The sequence below is a fragment of the Pieris brassicae genome, chromosome 9, assembly GCF_905147105.1.
Source record: "Pieris brassicae chromosome 9, ilPieBrab1.1, whole genome shotgun sequence".
Classification (NCBI taxonomy): Eukaryota; Metazoa; Arthropoda; class Insecta; order Lepidoptera; family Pieridae; genus Pieris; species Pieris brassicae.
In genome coordinates, this window is record NC_059673.1 from 16,147,347 (window position 1) to 16,166,298 (window position 18,952).

The 18,952-nt window shown below is 33.2% G+C and overlaps 2 protein-coding genes across 3 annotated transcripts; one reads left to right on the forward strand and one right to left on the reverse strand.

Annotated features, from left to right (window-relative positions):
- Window positions 1–39: 39 nt before the first annotated feature.
- Window positions 40–8,569, reverse strand: LOC123714618 (splicing factor 3A subunit 3). The gene is made up of 11 exons (XM_045668968.1): window positions 8,382–8,569; window positions 8,222–8,269; window positions 7,829–7,987; window positions 7,471–7,543; window positions 6,786–6,877; window positions 5,713–5,934; window positions 4,921–5,081; window positions 4,073–4,201; window positions 3,352–3,544; window positions 1,090–1,291; window positions 40–209 (listed from the first exon to the last, which is right to left on the reverse strand). The coding sequence occupies exons 1-11, from the start codon at window positions 8,475–8,477 to the stop codon at window positions 76–78; spliced, it is 1,509 nt and encodes a 502-aa protein (XP_045524924.1). The 5' UTR covers window positions 8,478–8,569; the 3' UTR covers window positions 40–75.
- Window positions 8,570–8,742: 173 nt separating this feature from the next.
- Window positions 8,743–15,584, forward strand: LOC123714456 (WD repeat-containing protein 36). Of its 2 annotated transcripts, XM_045668698.1 has the most exons (8): window positions 8,743–9,817; window positions 9,901–10,070; window positions 10,651–10,887; window positions 11,251–11,433; window positions 11,718–11,913; window positions 12,548–12,626; window positions 13,737–13,899; window positions 14,892–15,584. In XM_045668698.1, the coding sequence occupies exons 1-8, from the start codon at window positions 8,874–8,876 to the stop codon at window positions 15,575–15,577; spliced, it is 2,658 nt and encodes an 885-aa protein (XP_045524654.1). In that variant the 5' UTR covers window positions 8,743–8,873; the 3' UTR covers window positions 15,578–15,584. The 2 variants fall into 2 exon arrangements, with proteins under 2 accessions (XP_045524654.1, XP_045524655.1); XM_045668699.1 differs by lacking the exon at window positions 8,743–9,817 and having other exon boundaries at window positions 9,971–10,069.
- Window positions 15,585–18,952: the final 3,368 nt, after the last annotated feature.

Genomic DNA, 18,952 nt, shown 5'->3' on the forward strand with positions numbered 1-18,952 from the left:
GTTATATCTAAATAATACAAGATAAATGAAATTAAGGAACAAAATTGAGATATTTATTAATATAGTATATTAATCTTAAAGGAGCCCTTGACGTTTCAAATCCTCATAGGTTTTGCGATTCACGACATTTCCTTGAGAATCCTCAAATTCCTCGTCGTTTTCAGCAACAAACCTCTCGCCTTCCTTTTGATTTTTAATTTTCTCCCACACTAAAACAAATTATACTATAGTTATAGCAAAAATGAGTATGTTTTTTGTTTGTCTTTCAAGTTGCAATAAATAATGCAGAAACAATTTCCATAAACACGCAATTGGCGCCGCGCGTCAAACCTGAAATTCACTGCTTTTGTGACTTAGTTATGAGCGTAGTGAATGTAAACCACAGATTCAGAGACTTAGCGTTTAGTGTACGACTTCTGTACGTCAAGAATCTATTCGATTTTGAAATAGGAGTTAGTCTCGTTTCTGAATCACCCCAAGTTCAAAAAAAAAATTCTTTATTTGTTCAGATATATGTACAATACAATTCAGATAGAGGCCTCCCTAGTAAGTCAGAGACCTGTGACAGGGAAGCTTCGCTCTTCTTTAAATTTATAAAGTTTAATCAACCAACACAATTGGTTTAAAAAAAAGAAAAATAAACAAATATATGAATATATTATGATGACTATGTAATGTGTTTGTGAAAGACGAAACAAATGTGTGCGCGTGTTGCATGAAAAGATGGATTAAGGAAAAAAATATATTAGATGATTTAACAATGCTTCTGTTTTGTTGTAGTTAAGTGTACCGAGCCAATGGTTTAAAGTAATTTTACATTTATGGCATGTAAGATTATGAAAGCTAAGGGTTTTATTTAAACTATTATAGAGATAAGCTGAGCGATTGTTGTATTGCTTACGCGCAAAGATTGTCTTGCAAATTGTGTAGCTTATTATATTATGTTGGGTCCTTTTTTGAGGTGTGTTTTTGATAATTGCTCTCTGAGCTCTTTCAAGTGCTAGAACTTTGGTTTTCGCACAACCACCCCACACTGTGATACAGTAGGTGATAACAGATTGAACTAATGTTAATATTAAGTATACTTACAAGCAAGGGCATCTTCAATCTGGGTGACATTAGCAAAATGAGCTGTATTGGGTATCCCAAGGCATCTCATTCCGTGAGCGTGTCTCCATTCCGCGAAATGGCGTTGGAATGCCTTCGGTCCTTTGTATGTGTAGTTTCCACATATCTCACACGAGTAGCTGATGTTCAATCCATGAAGTTTGTATAACCAGTATGGGATAGGCTGAAAAAAGTTATGGTTAAATGAAATAGAAACTACAAATTTGAATTTAAGAAACCTTTAAGTTTTATTTAAATACAGGTAACTTAATATCCTACGTTGGTTCGGTTAGAACGCGGTTTTTGTAGTGCAGTATTTTTGCACACAATTCTCTATTACGGAACTCCATGGCGGCGGAAAGCTTAACATTCTCATCCGATGAAAAAAAAAATTGTGTAAAATATAATTATACATATATTTAGATTAAAATTTATTTTTAAATAATATCGTTAATATAAGATTGATCAATATGCAATAATTGTTTCATTCATGAAGCTTGTAAGTTGTCTTGGTGATTACAAAGTATAAATAGTACTAGAATGTAATAATTTTACGATATAATAGGCCTCGTTGACCTCATAGGTCCGTGACTAGGTTCAAGTGATTGGTTCATTCCAATTTGTCCGAGATTCTAGTATAATTATCATTTTCTGGGAATTGACAATTTTATCTCATCAAATTATTTTCCGGGTTAAAAGGCTTGAGTAATCATGCCGCACGAGATACGATTAATTTTGAAACACTTTTGAATTTATTGGTTGGTTAAAAAAACCAGAAATGAGAATTCGTTACAAAAAAATGCAACTAAAGTATTTGTTAAACAAGCAAGCCTTAACAGATTTTACCATCATGTCCATAGTTATATTGCCATATACTCACTAGAGCGTCAGCTATATAAATTGTTCTTTATACTAAAATTGTCCAAAAATGGGTCTTTCGAGCGCTTAGCGCAAACTCCCTTTGTTTTAAGTTTCGACTATGATTATTCACGAAGTCAGTTGATATCTAATTAGACGCTATATAAACTATGGTCGGATGAGGGAATTTACTTGGAACAATAACAACTCATTACATCAGATGAAATGCATAATAGATAATTATAATAATTACGATCCATTAATGAGATTCTTTGGGTTATCAAGATGTAAATTCTTCAACTACGCATGAGGTAAAAGTTGAAATAAATGCGCATTTAGATCAAGATAAATGAAATACGACACAAATCCGTCTATCGCATAGCTAATGGTATATACACGTCTGTCTGTTTTTTTATTTCGTAAACCTATATTCTTGTTAACTAATCCAAACCCTAGACTAATACTAATATATATATATATATATATACTATATATTTTAAATAGCTGAAAATGTGTAGCCATTTTATAATATCCTCATAAGCGCGGCATCGCATTCAATAATTAACGCTTTCAGAATTATATCTACATGTTGCCATCACTATAAATGTAACGAAAATAGTGGCAACATTTATATTTTACACCTGACGTATGTGAAACAACTGCATGCATTAACGTAGTCATGGCAACCGCTAATAGTGTTAATGGACTTGAAATTATCACTATAGTATAAGTGAAAAGAGGTGAACCCATTAAAATATTATGAAAACATATAAAGCCTTTTCTAGATACTTCTACACGGAAAAATAAATATATGACGGCGGTGGTATGTAGTTGCTACAAAAAATGGTAATTATTGATAGCTGGTTTTCACATCCCACTTCTGATGTCGGAATTGGCTCAGACATCAGATGTAAAGCATGAAATACAAATTAATTAATAATTTAATCAATAAAAATAATAGCAGTGAGGGAGAGAGGTGACAGTCGGTTAAGACAGCGGTCCGTGTACCTCGACGCAACCAGAGAAATGCGTTCCGATACAGCGGCGATTCGGGTTTTTATAAACCCGAAACGTAGTGGGGCGATGACGTCACGTGCACATGCTACTATCGCTCGATATCGCCGTCTTTTTTGTATCTACCTACCACCACCGTCATATATTTAATATATTCAAGGTATTGTTTTAATGTTTATGGATGTTCAGGTATCTGACAGCCCGGGTCTTAATACTAAAAGTTATATATTGTGTCACTTTGATGTAACTGTCGTCACTAGAGTTTTCTCGCCAAGACATAAGGATACGGTTTTTATGTTAGCATAAACAATTAAATATCGAAGCTGAAGTTTTGGCAGATATTTAACTAAACAAATTTTTAATTTTACACACCTTGCCATCCCATCCTAAAGGCAGATTCTTAGGGTTGTATGGAACCTCATCATCATCAGAGTCGATGTCAGCGACGACAGATGTGTCACTGTCATCGTCGCTCTCATCCCGCCTTTCGCCGGCAGCGCGCGCTGCTCTACGCGTCACATTCTCTATGGTCGCGGCGCGCGTACTACCAACTAAAGTAGCGAACCTGGAATATGTATAAGGGACATTTTTATTATCTAAAACAAAAATTATAACGTTGTTATTAGACCACAATGAAAGCCATAATAAATGATTGGACGAACATTTCCTCACGTTAGGTTCATTTTCACGTGTAACAAGAGTTTTAGATTTGCCACCAATTCACAAAAACAAATGAATGCTATATACTACATTAGGTTACTAAAGAGTTCTAAAATTGAAATTCAAAAAAAGTTTTCATTAGCAACTGGCCAGTTCTAAACATTTTCGGTGTTACCCACGTATTATTACAATTTGTCTAACACAACTAACGTTTCAGTGTTGGGATAAAAAAAAATTGCGCAAGACATATAACAGCCGAATATTATTTTAATCATTGAATAATATATATTTGCTTTTTGGTCTGATACATTAAAATATGTCTATAATAATAAGTTTTTAGTTTCCTTACTTAAGAATTAAATTGTGCTGAAATAGATAGAAACAGCAAAACAATTTCATAGTACCCTCATTTTTTAATTTGCAAAGAAAATACCTGTACGCTTGAGCTTCAATAGCCGCAATGTCCTTATGTCTTTGGTGAGCTGATGCCTTAGCCTTGTTTCCTCCCTTTTTGGCGACTAGGGATTTATCCAAGGCCGTCTGACCCTTCGTACTGAATAACCTAGAAAGTTCAGATGTTTATTAAATGTCGTTGCTTTTAACGTGTTTTTAAATAAAATAAATCCTTAAGTAGCTTGACCATAATTTAAAATAATTATGATTTATAAAAAGCAAATGATTGACATGATGACAAAGAGTTTATTGCCAGTTCTTCTCTTCCGTTCTACGGCCCAAATGTTAAATTAGAAGCATATATACAGTTCTGTTTTTGACGTTCATATGTGTATATTGTGTTACCTAGATGAACGAATGATTTTGAATTTGACAATTTGTATCGTTTAACTGTGATTGTCAGAAATGCTATTGTGCAATCAAAATTATGCGAATTGTATCGATGTTAAAAGTGTAAATTAATAAGTATCGAAACTATTTTTGAGAAGGCTCTTTAGTTTTTTGAGTACCTATTTTATTAATAAAGAGAAATATTTATAGACTAACTTTTAACACAGAAAAGACATTGTAAGCAACCATCAATACCTATCGTTACAAACATGTACATATGTTTAGTACACAGAACATAAATAAATAATAAATAAAATTAATTGTTAAAGTGCTATTTTATTTTGCATATTTACGTATTTATTTAAGTATATTACTTTGTTTGATTAAAAATTTTGCCGCAATTTTTTTTAATTTTCACTGTTTTGACAGTAACCATGAAAACCCCTTTTCTTTAATTATTTTTTTTGACTAATTCCTATTTAAGAATAAATTTCATACCTCTGTGCTCTCTCCTCCAATGTACCACCACACTTAAGCCCCAAAGCCATGAGAGCTGATTTCAATCTATCCAAGCCCAAAGACGCCAATTCTTCCCACGAGGAGAATGCAGACAAGTCCAAGTGAGCACCTACGTTGGTTAAGGCACCGCCCGTTTCTTTCTGATAACGAAAAATAATGTTTTAAATACTACTATTATTACATTTATACGTAATATGCTATTGAATATATTTACGTGAGATAGTAAACCTCCTTTGAGTTTTTTTTTAGTTTAACAGATGTATAACCAGTAAGCGTTCTAAATTTAAAATAAAGGCAAATTGATTCCAATGTTTAAAGGAGTTCTTAAGGTACCGAATAGCGTGTAGTACATTTATCATTTATCGCGTTTGGCTTCTGTAACTTTTGTGAGAGCACACTGGTTCATGAGTTCATGTTATTGATTTTCTTCAGACAGTTGCTAATAAAAAACGGGCAGGAATACGTTGTGCTTTGTTATATATTCCTTATCATTAAAAAAATTACGCGCACATTATACGTTTTCGCTTTGGTAGCGGAAGCAAGCCGAGTTCGAGAACAACGAGCGTGTACGCGTGGATACGAGTCCACTACGTGTACCGTGTGCGCGCACACAAGCGCAAACTTTGCTAAAATGTTTGTGCAAAATTTGTACATCCGTACAGTGCCGGGATCCTACCTTAAGAGCGAATAACGCAAACATATATTTCTATGAAAACTTTTGTTTAGTTATTAACGTCTTCTTCTTGCTTCTCTATTATTTTGAATACTTACTGGCCATCCAGGAAATGTTCCAGCCTCCCATTGCTTCACGAATTCCTGGTGAGCTAACGCCATTTCTTGTGCTTGATCCAATAATGGTTTCACACGGCTGACAAAATCCTTCAAATATGTCAAAAGTGCACGAATATAGTTTCTATAATCACTATTCTTACGCTCCCTTGGTATGTCAAACAGATGATCGAAAATGCTTAAGTATGTAATGTAGTCGACTTTCTGAAAAGGATAATAAAATCATTTAGAACATATTAAAAATTAAATAAACCATTATAAGTTATAATAGAAGGTAGTGAAGCACTTAGAATCTTACTTGAAACCTTGGAGAAGAGTTTCTAACATTAAAATTGCCTACTGATTTGGTCAAAAAGAAAAAGATTGAAGTATGAGTATATATGAGTATAGATGAGTATATATGAGCGCAACGTCATGTAATTAATATGAGCTCTTGGATCATTGTAGTACCAAGTTTACACATTATAAAATACAATGTCATAAAATATAAAAAGAAACTGACTTGAAATGACTATGTAACTTAATTTGAAAAGTCAAGGCTCTACAAACTACATTTTAAACTCTCTCGATTTAACGCAATCTAGAGTGTTGAAGTTGTGTTGTTGTTGTAGAGTGAACCAAAACCAATAGATTTCTATTGGTTTTGGTTCATTTAGCTTGTCTTCCATACAATGACACACTCTACATAACATTACATCCACTCTCAATAATGGCAACAATTGAAAAATAAACTACTTTTTAAGTTGCTAAAATTTGTTATTATCCTAGCCCACAATAAAGTCGTCTGTCGGCATCATGCATACAAATTTTCTAAGAATATCGTTTTTTGTTTGCAAATTGCGATTGCTTGCACATGCAGACTGTTGACCATGACTAAAAACTAGGACTCATTGATTATCAATACGTTTTTATTCTTTACATTTAGCAACAACTCTCTATAACGGCATAAAATGCACAGTCCTTTCAGTGTAATTATTATATATAGAGTTTACACTGTAGTTAACTTCAGCAATGGTGCTAAATGTTTATTAAAAAATAAAAATGATTAAACATACCTCAATTCCTTTTAGATTGATATATTTATCATAACATTCATGTAGATCCAAATATTTTCCATAACCTTCTTCATCAGTGAATTCTACAGGAGCTATAAAAATAAATACAGAACATCAATTTTTTCAACATCAAAAATTACATATCTATTTAAAAAATCTGTTCAAATTATAAGTTTTATTTAAAGCATTGATTAGTCTAATATGAGATGTAAGTCGAGATGATCCTAATATGCGATTTGATAATAACGAAAATGTCCAGATGTTATGAAGATGTGTATAGATACATCTTAATAATAGTATTGATTGGCAAAGTTTATTTAATTAATTTGTTTAATCACACAGCATGTATTGGTAGATCTATTCTTTGAATATAAAACAGAGTCATGTTGGTGGATGATCAAATCTCAGATTAAACTAGTATTAGCAGATTAACATACTTACATTCATTGACTAAACTAGCTACTTGAGTAGAAATCTGATATCAAATGGCATCAATAATTTTTAATAATACCTGTACTTTTTTACTAGGTTCTATTGTTAAATTAAATAAGATTCCTATCTATTTATTTTCTTTATTGTATATGATAATGATTGGTACTGGGTCATGGGCTCCTTATGTCTCAAGAATATACAAAAACTTATTGAGGCTCATTTTACAAAAGGTAAAAACTAAATCATTTCCTACTTGTAAAATCCTCAGCAGGGTTCTCTCTCAACTTGCCAAGCTCTTCAAACTCAACTGACATTGGTACACAAATCTGAAATGTTAGAATAACCATTTAAATCAAATATTATTTTTGCTTTAAGTCAGTAAATGAAATAATTTGTACATGCATGCATACATGTCTTCTAATAAATGTGCCCAAAGCAATGTCAATTTACATATATTAGCTTCAATTTATATAATAACAAGTCATTGCAAAGTATCAAATCAGAAAATGTTACATGATTTTCTTATCAAGCACTTAAATATCTTAATAATACATATCCTGATATATTTATTTATCTCGATATATTTCACTAAAGTAAAATGTGATGTTTACCTCATTAGGATGTTTTCTATGAAATTCTTTAATTTGTTTAAGTCTTGAATAAAATTCTGAGAACTCATTTGGACCAGACAAAGCTGCAATTTCTTCTTTTCTTAGCCCATCTTTGTCCTCATATAGTTCTTTAAGCCTTATAGTTGACTCAATATATCTCTGTAATTGAATGTAAAATAAAAACACCAAATTGTGAAATATGTGTTGGGACTTAAATTATTAATGTAGTACATAGTTCTTGATAAAGCAATAAATACTAATCAAATTACTCAATATTTGATAAATGAAAATGAGATTAAGATTAAAACATATGTGTTAGAAAAAAATGTTAAAATATATAGGATTGATTTATTATGTTTAACACAATAACACAAACTATGGTAAAATACTTGCATCATGTAAATTCTTCAGTCGATGATCTGCATTGATAGTTTCTCGATGCTAAAAAAATAAAATTTACAATTTTATCTTAAATTTTAGTTTATATTTTGGATTAAATAAAAGGAACTAAACAAACTAAGGCCATATAAACAAAACACCCAATATCACTTACTCCTGTCTTTTTCTGCAAAATTTCTTTAACCATAGCATCCATGGTCCGTTCTCTTTCCTCATGATAGCTTCTTTGTTGTTCTAAAATAGTTTCCATGATGAAAATCTATTTATTTATATCATAAAATGCAAGAAACTTAAAATGCGGAATCAGAAAATAGATATAACCTAATGTGTAAGTCTAACTAAACTGACTACTCACAGAACATAATAAACAGTCACTAGAGGGTACAGACTATTTGAAGAACAAAGACAATAATTAAGCAAGATAACAGTTGTCAAACTGATATAGTATATATATTGCTTCTGTCAAAATGACAGTACATACAATTTCAAAATATTGTAAAAAACCCATGCTAGCTGTTTTTTTATAAGTTCCATGTTTTCATATTTTTCCTTTGGTTATGTGTATTTTTACAACAAAAAAAATTAACGTTCAAAAAACCTGTGATTACGTGCCAGTGTAATATGCTTATATAGAAATTTTCCAAAAATGACGGAAGATAAATCCACCAGTCAAATATTTACCGGCGCACGGGTACTAGGTTATGTTAGTACACATGTACCTTTTGTTGCTAGATTTATAAAAAGACGAGGTGAAACTTTGCTTTGTACCAGCGTTGGAAAATGGTTTCATACATATGGTTGCGATAAATTCCGCCTGTTAAGCGTAAGTGGAGAACATCCAGGGCCTATAACTTGCATTGCTGGGGATGGATTTCATATTTACACAGCCAGTGAAAATAATATATACGCGTGGCGACGAGGGTGTGAACTAAAACATGTTTACAAAGGCCACGAAGCTGCTGTTCATAAATTACTACCTTTTGGAATTCATTTAATATCTATAGATAAAAATAATGTTCTAAAAATATTTGATATTAAGGAAGAGGCAGAGTTTTTGGAATTGAAATTTGAAAAATCATTTAAAATATCAACGATTTGTCATCCTCCCACTTACTTAAATAAAATATTACTAGGAAGTAAAAAAGGCACACTTCAGTTATGGAATGTTCGAACATCAAAACTTGTTTATACTTTTAACCGTTGGAATTCTGCTGTAACAGTTACTGAACCTGCTCCAGCAGTTGACGTTGTAGCCATCGCTCTAGAAAATGGAAAGATTTACTTACACAATATAAAGTATGATGAAGTAGTAATGGAATTTGTTAATGATTGGGGTAGAGTAAGCGCTCTTTCATTTAGAATGGATGGAGTACCTGTAATGGTAACTGGCAGTGATAATGGACACATTGTAACATGGGATTTAGAAGAAAAAACTGTTATATCACAAATACAACAAGCACACTCAGCAAAAATTGCTGGCTTACAATGTTTAATGTCAGAACCACTTATGATCACAAATTCTAGGGACAATTCACTGAAAATGTGGATATTTGACATGCCTGATGGAGGAGCCAGACTTCTGAAGAAAAGGTATGCATAAATTTTCAGTGAAAATATGTAATATGAATACTTAACGAAGCTTAAAAATGTGTTTGTATACTTTTATCTTACAGAGAAGGACATGCAAAACCACCTCATTTAGTAAGATATTGTGAACCCACCGGGGAAAATATTTTGGCTGCTGGAGGAGACAGTTCATTACATATAATGAACACAGTGACTGAAACATTTAACAAAAGTTTAGGCAAGGCATCCATCAATAGAAACAATTCAAAGAAAAAAAGTAAGTGATGGCCAGGAATATTTATACCATCCATACCAGTTTTATCAAAATAAGGACCAATCAATGAGTGTGGTTTGTAGAGTTCTATTGATGGCTCATTGATATATGAAGTGCTATTTGAAAATGGATTGAAAATAAAAATCCACTTTCGATTATTTATTTGATTCTTTTTTACCTACACAAATTGTTTTTTAAAAATTTCAAGAATCTGCCAAAACTTTTCTCTAAGCAAAATGCTTTTACAACAGGAAGCATGGTACCACATTGTTAGTTTGTTCAATCTGACGTGAAGTGACTGACATACACAAATGATTTTTTTATTATTGATATTTATTAATAAATGATTATTTCTAGTTTATTGTACTCCATAATTTTCAAAGCCATATTTTGTATAGTTCACTCTCAATAATTATTTTTCATACCATCAAATAGCACATATTAATAATTATGCCAGAAATCCATTGGTGCATTTAAGGTTTCAAGATGTGGCAAAAACAATAATTAAAGTCAAACTAATCTTGATTGAAAAATAATATGTTCAACATTTACTGTAAATAATTTAATGTTTTATGACTTACAGAAAGACTCCAAAAAGATACAAATATAATAGAGCCAATATCACATTTGAGTTCCTGTATGCAGAGAGATAAACAGTGGGACAGTATCGCTTCCTTACATCAACATATGAAAACAGCAACAACATGGTCATACAACAAACTTTGTATGGGTAAACATAAGTTAAAACCTCCAGTCTTTGAGAAAAAGGTTAAAGCTACTTGTATTACAGTCACACATTGTGGAAACTTTGCTGTAATAGGTAAGTTCTATTTGTTTTTAAATCCATGGTTGTATAAATTGTCTATGTTACAAAACTGTCGTTTAATAATCTACTTTAATAGAAAAGCAATTTAAAACAAGTTTCAAAGATTCACAGAAGTATAACTTTTAATTTGTTACTATTCTAAATACCTGTTAATTATTTATAAAAATACCTTTGTGTGAAATATCTTGTTAATATAGGGAAGTATTATTTGGTACTCTAAATTATAAACTATTCTGTAATTTAATTTTACTTTCAGAACTACTTAGGTTCGGTTTAGAGTTACACCTAGGTATTAAAGTAATTACATTTTTTTTCGCCTTCTATAATTTCTTAAATGATATACATATTCAATTTCAGGTTACAGCAATGGTCAAGTACACAAATTTAATATGCAATCAGGATTGTACAGAGGCCACTATGGAAATGAAAAGTTACAGGCACACAAGGGAGCTGTTAGAGGTGTGGAGACAGATCTTTGCAATCAGAGAACTATGACAGTTGGAGCTGATGAAAAATTGAAGTTTTGGCGTTTTAAGTCAGGTTTGTATTTTTACTTTTATTTTTTGAAGTTTGAAATATGATTTTTTTAGTTCATTGTTTTAGACCACAGCCCATTTTCATTAATTCATTCATTTTGAATGTGTTAGTTAATTGATAGAGATCAACCTTACCCGTCTTTAATTATCAAACACTTGTTGTTTCACCACATATCAAACTCGTCGTTGGTAATAGGCAGCTTATATATAATATTGTTCTTTTATTATTGAGGAATTTATTATAGGTTTTCTGAAATATTTGTTTTATAACATTTTCCTATATTTTAGAGAAAAATCCATACCATGTCATGAGATTAGATAGTGCTGTAGCGATGACAAAATGCCATAGGGAAAGTGGTTTACTGGCATTAGCTCATGAAGACTTTACAATAACTCTTGTAGATATTGATACTATGAATATTGTCAGGACATTTGAGGGTCATACAGGAAAAATAAATGATATTGATTTTGATTCTCAGAGCAGGTAATTTGTTTTAATATTGTACATATAATTTGTTTGATTGATATATTGTTTTGTTTTCATTTTTGAACTCAAAAGTAATGTTGTCATATATTTGAGGAAAATTTAGTTTCATTATAGTTTTTTTTGCTATTGTTTTATCAAATTTTAATTTTAACATTAATGTTAAATTTTAAATTTTACAAAAATGTTAATTTTGGGAAATATTTAGCAGTTATGTTATTTATGTATTCCTTAAAAATATATACATATAGTAATAATCAATGGCGCTACAACCTGTTTAGGTCTGGGCCTCAGATTTGGTATCTGTTTCATGATCCTTTGTTAATCTAATAGGCAAGTAGGTGGTCAGCCTTCTGTGCCTGACGCACGCCGTCGACTTTTTGGGTCTAAGGCGGTTTCCTCACGATGCTTTCCTTCACGCAAAGCAGGGGATCGAACCTACGACCTCAGGGATGAGTGTCGCATGCTGAAGCCACTAGGCCAACACTGCTCTGAATAATATATACAAGAACTTGCAAAAAAGTTATGTTTTAATATTAATGTATGAACACTGATCCTGCGGAAAAATATTTTATTATAATAATATCACAAATGTGTCTGATGGCATAAGATTCTAATTATTTATGTTTTGCAGATGGCTCATAAGTACATCAATGGACTGTACAATTTGCACTTGGGATATTCCCAGTGCGCAGTTAGTGGATATATTTTCAGTAAGTATTAATAAAATTATTATTGCTTGTAGCAAGGGCTCGACTGGAGTTGATAGAATGATATTTGTAGTGATGCTGAATCACAGCGTAATATTAAACTATTGTTTTTTGTAAGTTGGTAATTCTATTTGTATTGTTTTAGATGCACATAGTATTGTCTTTTGTTAACATAGCTTTTATACATTTAAAGAAAACACTTTTTTACCGGATTGAAGCTATGTATTATGTGGTCACGGTGATCACGCACGCTGAAAAGCGCAAAGCGAAATGTCGGAAAATTTTAAAATTATGTAAAATAATTATAAGTTTATAATCATCTTATAGTAGATAATACATAGCTTCAATCCGGTAAAAAAAGTGTTTTCTTTAATTGTTTACGATGGTTTCACTGAAGATACCTTGAGTTAAATTCCCGCATTTTTATGTTCATTATTAACTGAGAAATTTTACTTCAAAAATAGGTAAAGTCGCAGCTCAGAATTGCAAGTTGTTTTTGGTTATAGATTAGATGTTGTCAAAGAAAGTACATATGTCAGTGTTCGAAGGTTAAATTTTACATCCGAATATAGTGTCAGCACTATCTTGACATATAATTAAAAGAAATCCTCAACTTTTAAATTAAATCACCAGATGAGACATACTGAAAAGCAAGAGAAGCTAAAGTATATATAACATTAGTAATATTTCGACTTTTCTTGTTTATTACTATCAAATTATTATTTACAAAATCTACTCTAATTTTTTTAGTAAGTCTTATCTATGGTTAAAATTTTAGTAAATTTATGGCCTGTATAGAATAATTTCTTGCAATTTTAATGTGATCTGTATATTAGAATTTTAAAAGTCAAATATTCAATTGCCTATATAAAAAAAATCCTCACGTAACTTTCACGATATCAGTTTTCATGATTATTCTGTAAAGATTTTTGGGCCCAGATTGTTTTGCTACGAGCTACGCCATAAACAATAACGGTAGAGTTTTTCTGATCTTTGGTCTACAATTATGATTAGCGCCATCTTTGGCACCGTTCGTTATATTCACCTTTTATTTTTAACGTTCTAGTATTAAATATATATATAATTTCTAATAGTAATTGTAATTATTTATAGGTAGAAGAGCCGTGTACATCTTTAAGCATGTCCCCGACTAATGATTACTTGGCGACCAGTCACGTTGGAGAATTAGGCGTTTTCCTTTGGGCCAATAAATTATTATACGAGAGGATTTTCCTCAAACCGGTTGACAGGAAGGCTGCTATTGTACCTATACTGAGTAAGTTTTTTTACGTTTCAGTCCAGACTTAAATACAGTGTAAACTCTATATAACGACACTGAAGGGATTGTGCATTTTATGGTGTTATAGAGAGTTGTTGCTATTTACAAAAAAGAAAAACTTAATCGAAAACTCCTATTTATTAGTCATAATCAACAACAGTCTACATGTACAAGCATACATGAATTCCTTAGAAAGTTCGTATGCATGTCGACAGTCGAGTTTATTGCGGGCTAAGACAATAAAGCGACAAAATAATATACACAACTGCGCAGTTTTTACTAATTTTAGCAACCTAAAAAGTACTTTATTACTCAATTGTTGTCGTCATGGAGAGTGGATGTAATGCTATATAGAGTATGGAAGACATGCAAAACCGACCGTCAATTGGTTTCTACGATTTAGGGAGTTCGTCGTTAAATCGAAGAACTATAGATAGAGTTTGCACTGTTGTATACATAAGAATACCGTACAGGTCGACCTGGTACTCCTAGGATCGATTACAACAATAACAACAATATTTTATCGGTTTTGTACGCACCAACTGTTGATCACCTTAAACATATCAATGAAACAGGTGAAATGTGTACCGCAAGGGGCCTTTCAAGTATTACGTAAGTAGATGTACTGCAATTTATTCCCCCCGTCCTCTTTTCAGCAAAAGTATTCGAAGCTCTCAAAAATAACTCTCTCGAAAATCAGAGGAAAGCCACCCCCCCCCCCTTCCCCCATTTTGCTTACGTAAAACTTGAACGGCCCCCAAACTCTTACCAAGTCGTAATCAACATAAAAACCACTACCGATGTACAGAAATGATGTATACATTTTTTGTATTCATTAAAAAAAATTCAAAAATGCATTGTGCCTAGTTTAGTACGACTTTTAACGATGTTTTCTGGAATAATTAGTATGACTTATAAAAAACGTAAGGCTGGTACATATATTTAGTATTGCTCTGACAATTGGTTTATAATAAAATATTCCTTTTTAGAATTACCAACAACGGTGTCTGAAAAGCCAGACCTAGAAGATTTAGGAACAATAGACTTAGGCGAGCCCGAATATAAGTCGCCGGAACAAATCAGCGAAGAACTCTTAACCCTTTCGGGTCAATCAACATCACGCTGGCTTAATTTACTCAACTTAGACATTGTTAAAAAGAGAAATAAAGCAAAAGTGGTACAAGTGCCAAAATCAGCACCGTTCTTCCTTCCAACCATACCTAGTTTACAACTGGCATTTGATATCGGAAAAGACGAGAATACCAAGCTCCTTATACCGGATTCGTTATCAACATTAACGCCATTTGCAAAGAAATTAGATGCGTGCGTAAGTGAAGGTGATTTTGAAGTTTGTATTATGAAGTTAAAAGATATGTCGCCATCTGCAATCGAAGCGGAAGTGTCAAATATGGCGCCGGATGTGGGAGGGTCTTTTGATGTTATGAAACAATTTATTCTTTTAATCAACAGTATGATTAAGAGTAATAAAGATTTTGAATTGGCGCAGGCCTATTTGGGATTGTTTTTGAAAATGCACACGAAAGTTATATCGCAGAATGTGGAGTTAAAAAGTGCTTTGCAGGCTGTGGAGGAGGCGAACGCGGCGTCATGGTCGCGTTTGCAAAACAGTTTATTGTATAGTATATGTATTGTTAAAGCATTAAAGGATATGTGATTTTGGACCTCTGTTTTATTTTTACCCATTTGTTTTTTGGATGCCCGTAGACAAACATTGGCGTGACCCGTTAACGTTTAAGAGGGGTCACTGACCAAGCAAGAGCTAATGCACTTTTTATATTGTGTGTGAATTTGACCTGTATTTTATGTTTACCAATTTGTTTATTGAATGCCCGTAGACCAATATTTTGGCGTGACCCATTAACGCTTATTTAGGAAGGGCCATGTGACCAAGCAAGCTAATGTCGTTTTCATATTGTATGTGATTTTTGACCTGTGTTTTATGTTTACCAATTTGTTTATTGAATGCCCGTAGACCAATATTTTAGCGTGACCCATTAACGCTTATTTAGGAAGGGCCATGTGACCAAGCAAGCTAATGTCGTTTTCATATTGTATGTGATTTTTGACCTGTGTTTTATGTTTACCAATTTGTTTATTGAATGCCCGTAGACCAATATTTTGGCGTGACCCATTAACGCTTATTTAGGAAGGGCCATGTGACCATGCAAGAGCTAATGTCATTTTCATATTGTTTTATATTACGCGGTAGCGGTTATTGCCGCGGTTGCCCTCGGTAAGCGGGTATTGCCTATCGTAAAGAATTTGTGTCAGTGTTTTGCTTGACATAAAGTTTTTTTTATTTTGTTTGGAAAGACCAAAGACTACTAAAGACTTGAAGCATTTTGAATAGCTCTTGACAGAAGTATTATAAGTTTTCGGAACGATAGATTTAAGTATCATAATAATTTAAAAATTTAGTTTCATTGCAAAAAAATGGGTTATAAATTGTGTTGTCACACTTTACTTGTATAATAACAATTAACTGAGTATATAATTCTAAATTTAAGTTATTACGAACGAAAAAGCCTATATGTCAGCCCACGATCGTTTAGTCACTAAACTTGATAACAACAAAAACTTGAAAATAGGAAGAGCGCGCTGTCATATAGTTATATCCAACCGCTGATTGGAGGTCGATTACTCGAGCTGATCTTCTTAAATGGGGTCAAGTGGAAGGAGCTGGTACTGGCGTCTCCGCCGTTTTTAGCGGAAAGCGCGCAACTTTTCAGTACCTTACGTAACAAAATTACAAATGCATTTTAGAAAGTCGGAGTTGCATTTAGATTACAGCTACAGATAACGTGGCTTTTATATGCCAATAACAATAAAATGAAATCACCTTATTCTGATCGCATTTGGAATTTCTTATTAAGCTTTTTACCTCATTAACTTTTTGCTCGCGCTGATCAGGTCCGTTGAGATTTACATTTTAATATTGCAATAAACAGCGTGACAGCATGACTACCTATCTAATGTTTTTGATTACCAATTAATGACGATCTTAATGTAGGAGTAGTAACTATAGAATACACTATAAATCTGATTAGACCGCCATAGATTTATTTAAATGATTTTATACCTACAGCGGCGTCCTGAGGGGGTGGCGAACAGGGAAATCGCCCGAGGCCTCGCGCAATTAAACAATATAGCTTTTTAAATAAAAATTAATTCAAAACCTTTGAATTTGATCCTTAATAGCATACGATAAATTAAAATAGTGTTAGATAACTAATACCTTCAAGAAAAGAGCGTACCAATTCTTAAAAGGCCGGCAACGCACTCGCGAGCCCTCTGGCATTGAGAGTGTCCATGGGCGGTGGTATCACTTAACATCAGGTGAGCCTGCTGCCCGTTTGCCCCCTGTTTTATAAAAAAAAATTAATTGAAAATTTCATCGTCTAGTGTACTTGACGCGCCTGAAACACTTGAAGATCGTTTTTTTCGGGGCATAATGTTTTTTTATTTGGTTAACTCTTGAATATTACGTTCTTATATTATTTAAAATAGTGAGTGAGCTGCAAAAGTGTGATTTTTAGTATTTGAAGTCAATACTCAATAGTTACTGAAAAACTTTCTTCGACCTCGGGACGAGACGACCTCATCGCCCACTGGTGAAATAACCTGTGACAGAGGTTGTGAGTGCAATCAGTCAACCCCCTTCCTGGTAGGAGTGCCATGCTGTTGCCTTCGGGCTTTAGCCAAATGGGCAGGCGCGACCGGGGCAGTACCACTGTCTCACAGAAAACCGGCGTGAAGTAATACAATAAAACAAAAACTGCGCTAAAACCTTAATATCTAGTTTTAATCTCGAGGCAAACAGAAGAATTTTCCGAAGGTAACCCCTTCCACGCTCTCAGTGGACTTTACTCTTACTAATTATAATCTCAACGCGGTTCACTTTCACCTAGAAACTTCAAAGCCTATTCTTCCTTACTGAGACTCAGATACCCTCCCCGGCTGATACTTCCTACCTCTCCTACCCGAGCATTCATTTGTGCCGAGGGCGGGAGTTTGCGTGTAGGTCAGAGAGGATATCTGTTCTTGTCGCCTCGGGACGCTTAAAGGAAGGGACCTATCTAACTTCTGTCGCGGTTTCAAGATTATATGTATGTCTGTATAGGTCCCATAGCGGAAATGACGAAACTAACCGAACCGAACTCATCGAACACATTCAAACAGCTACATATTCCCTGCTCGAAAGAGTTCCTAACTCTGAAATTGTGATACTTGAATCGCCAAGTATTGACATCTCTATTGACATGAGATATAAACTGTATTAACTTGAGACATAAACTTTATCAACTTGAGATATATACTTTATTAACTTGAGCTATAAACTTTATTAACTTAAGAAATAAAGCTTATTAAATTGAGATATAAACTTTATTGACCTGATTTGTATTAATGTATTAACGCGAAAATGAGAAAACCCAATTAACAATTAAATAAAAATGGCGGATTCTAAATTCAAATGTAATATTTTGTCAATTTTCAAGTATAACAGTATTTATAGCCGGACTAAGTAGAAAATAATGTTTCAAACGTTAAAATCAAACGTTGGCCAAACGTAGATTGAAACATTAAACGTTGATTCAATTATATGGGGATTTTTGGCGGGCCACGTCATAAAGTGATCAATTCTACGCTCGGAGCACGTTTTACGTTACCGAGTGCTTTAGTTATCAAAACTAAAAATAATTGAAAATCTAAACCTAAATACCAGCGCCGGCACTCCGTACCTGCTAATTACGATATCTATAGTGATGATGAGTTTAAGGCATATTCACCCCTGAGCTGCTGCTGTGGGTACAGGTACCGCGCGGGTTTCGCTCCTAATAAGCTGGGTATCAACTGTGTTCGCGAACCTCTTGCGTTTCGGCCTCCTGCAACCGCTCTAAAGGAGACGGTACGAGAGGAGAGGCTAGTGCAGCATACTCGTATATTTTGTTTCATTATTTTCTCGATGACTAAAGAAGCCCTCCTTGCTTTTGGACGCCGTCATCGTACGCACACGGACACGTACTGTTAT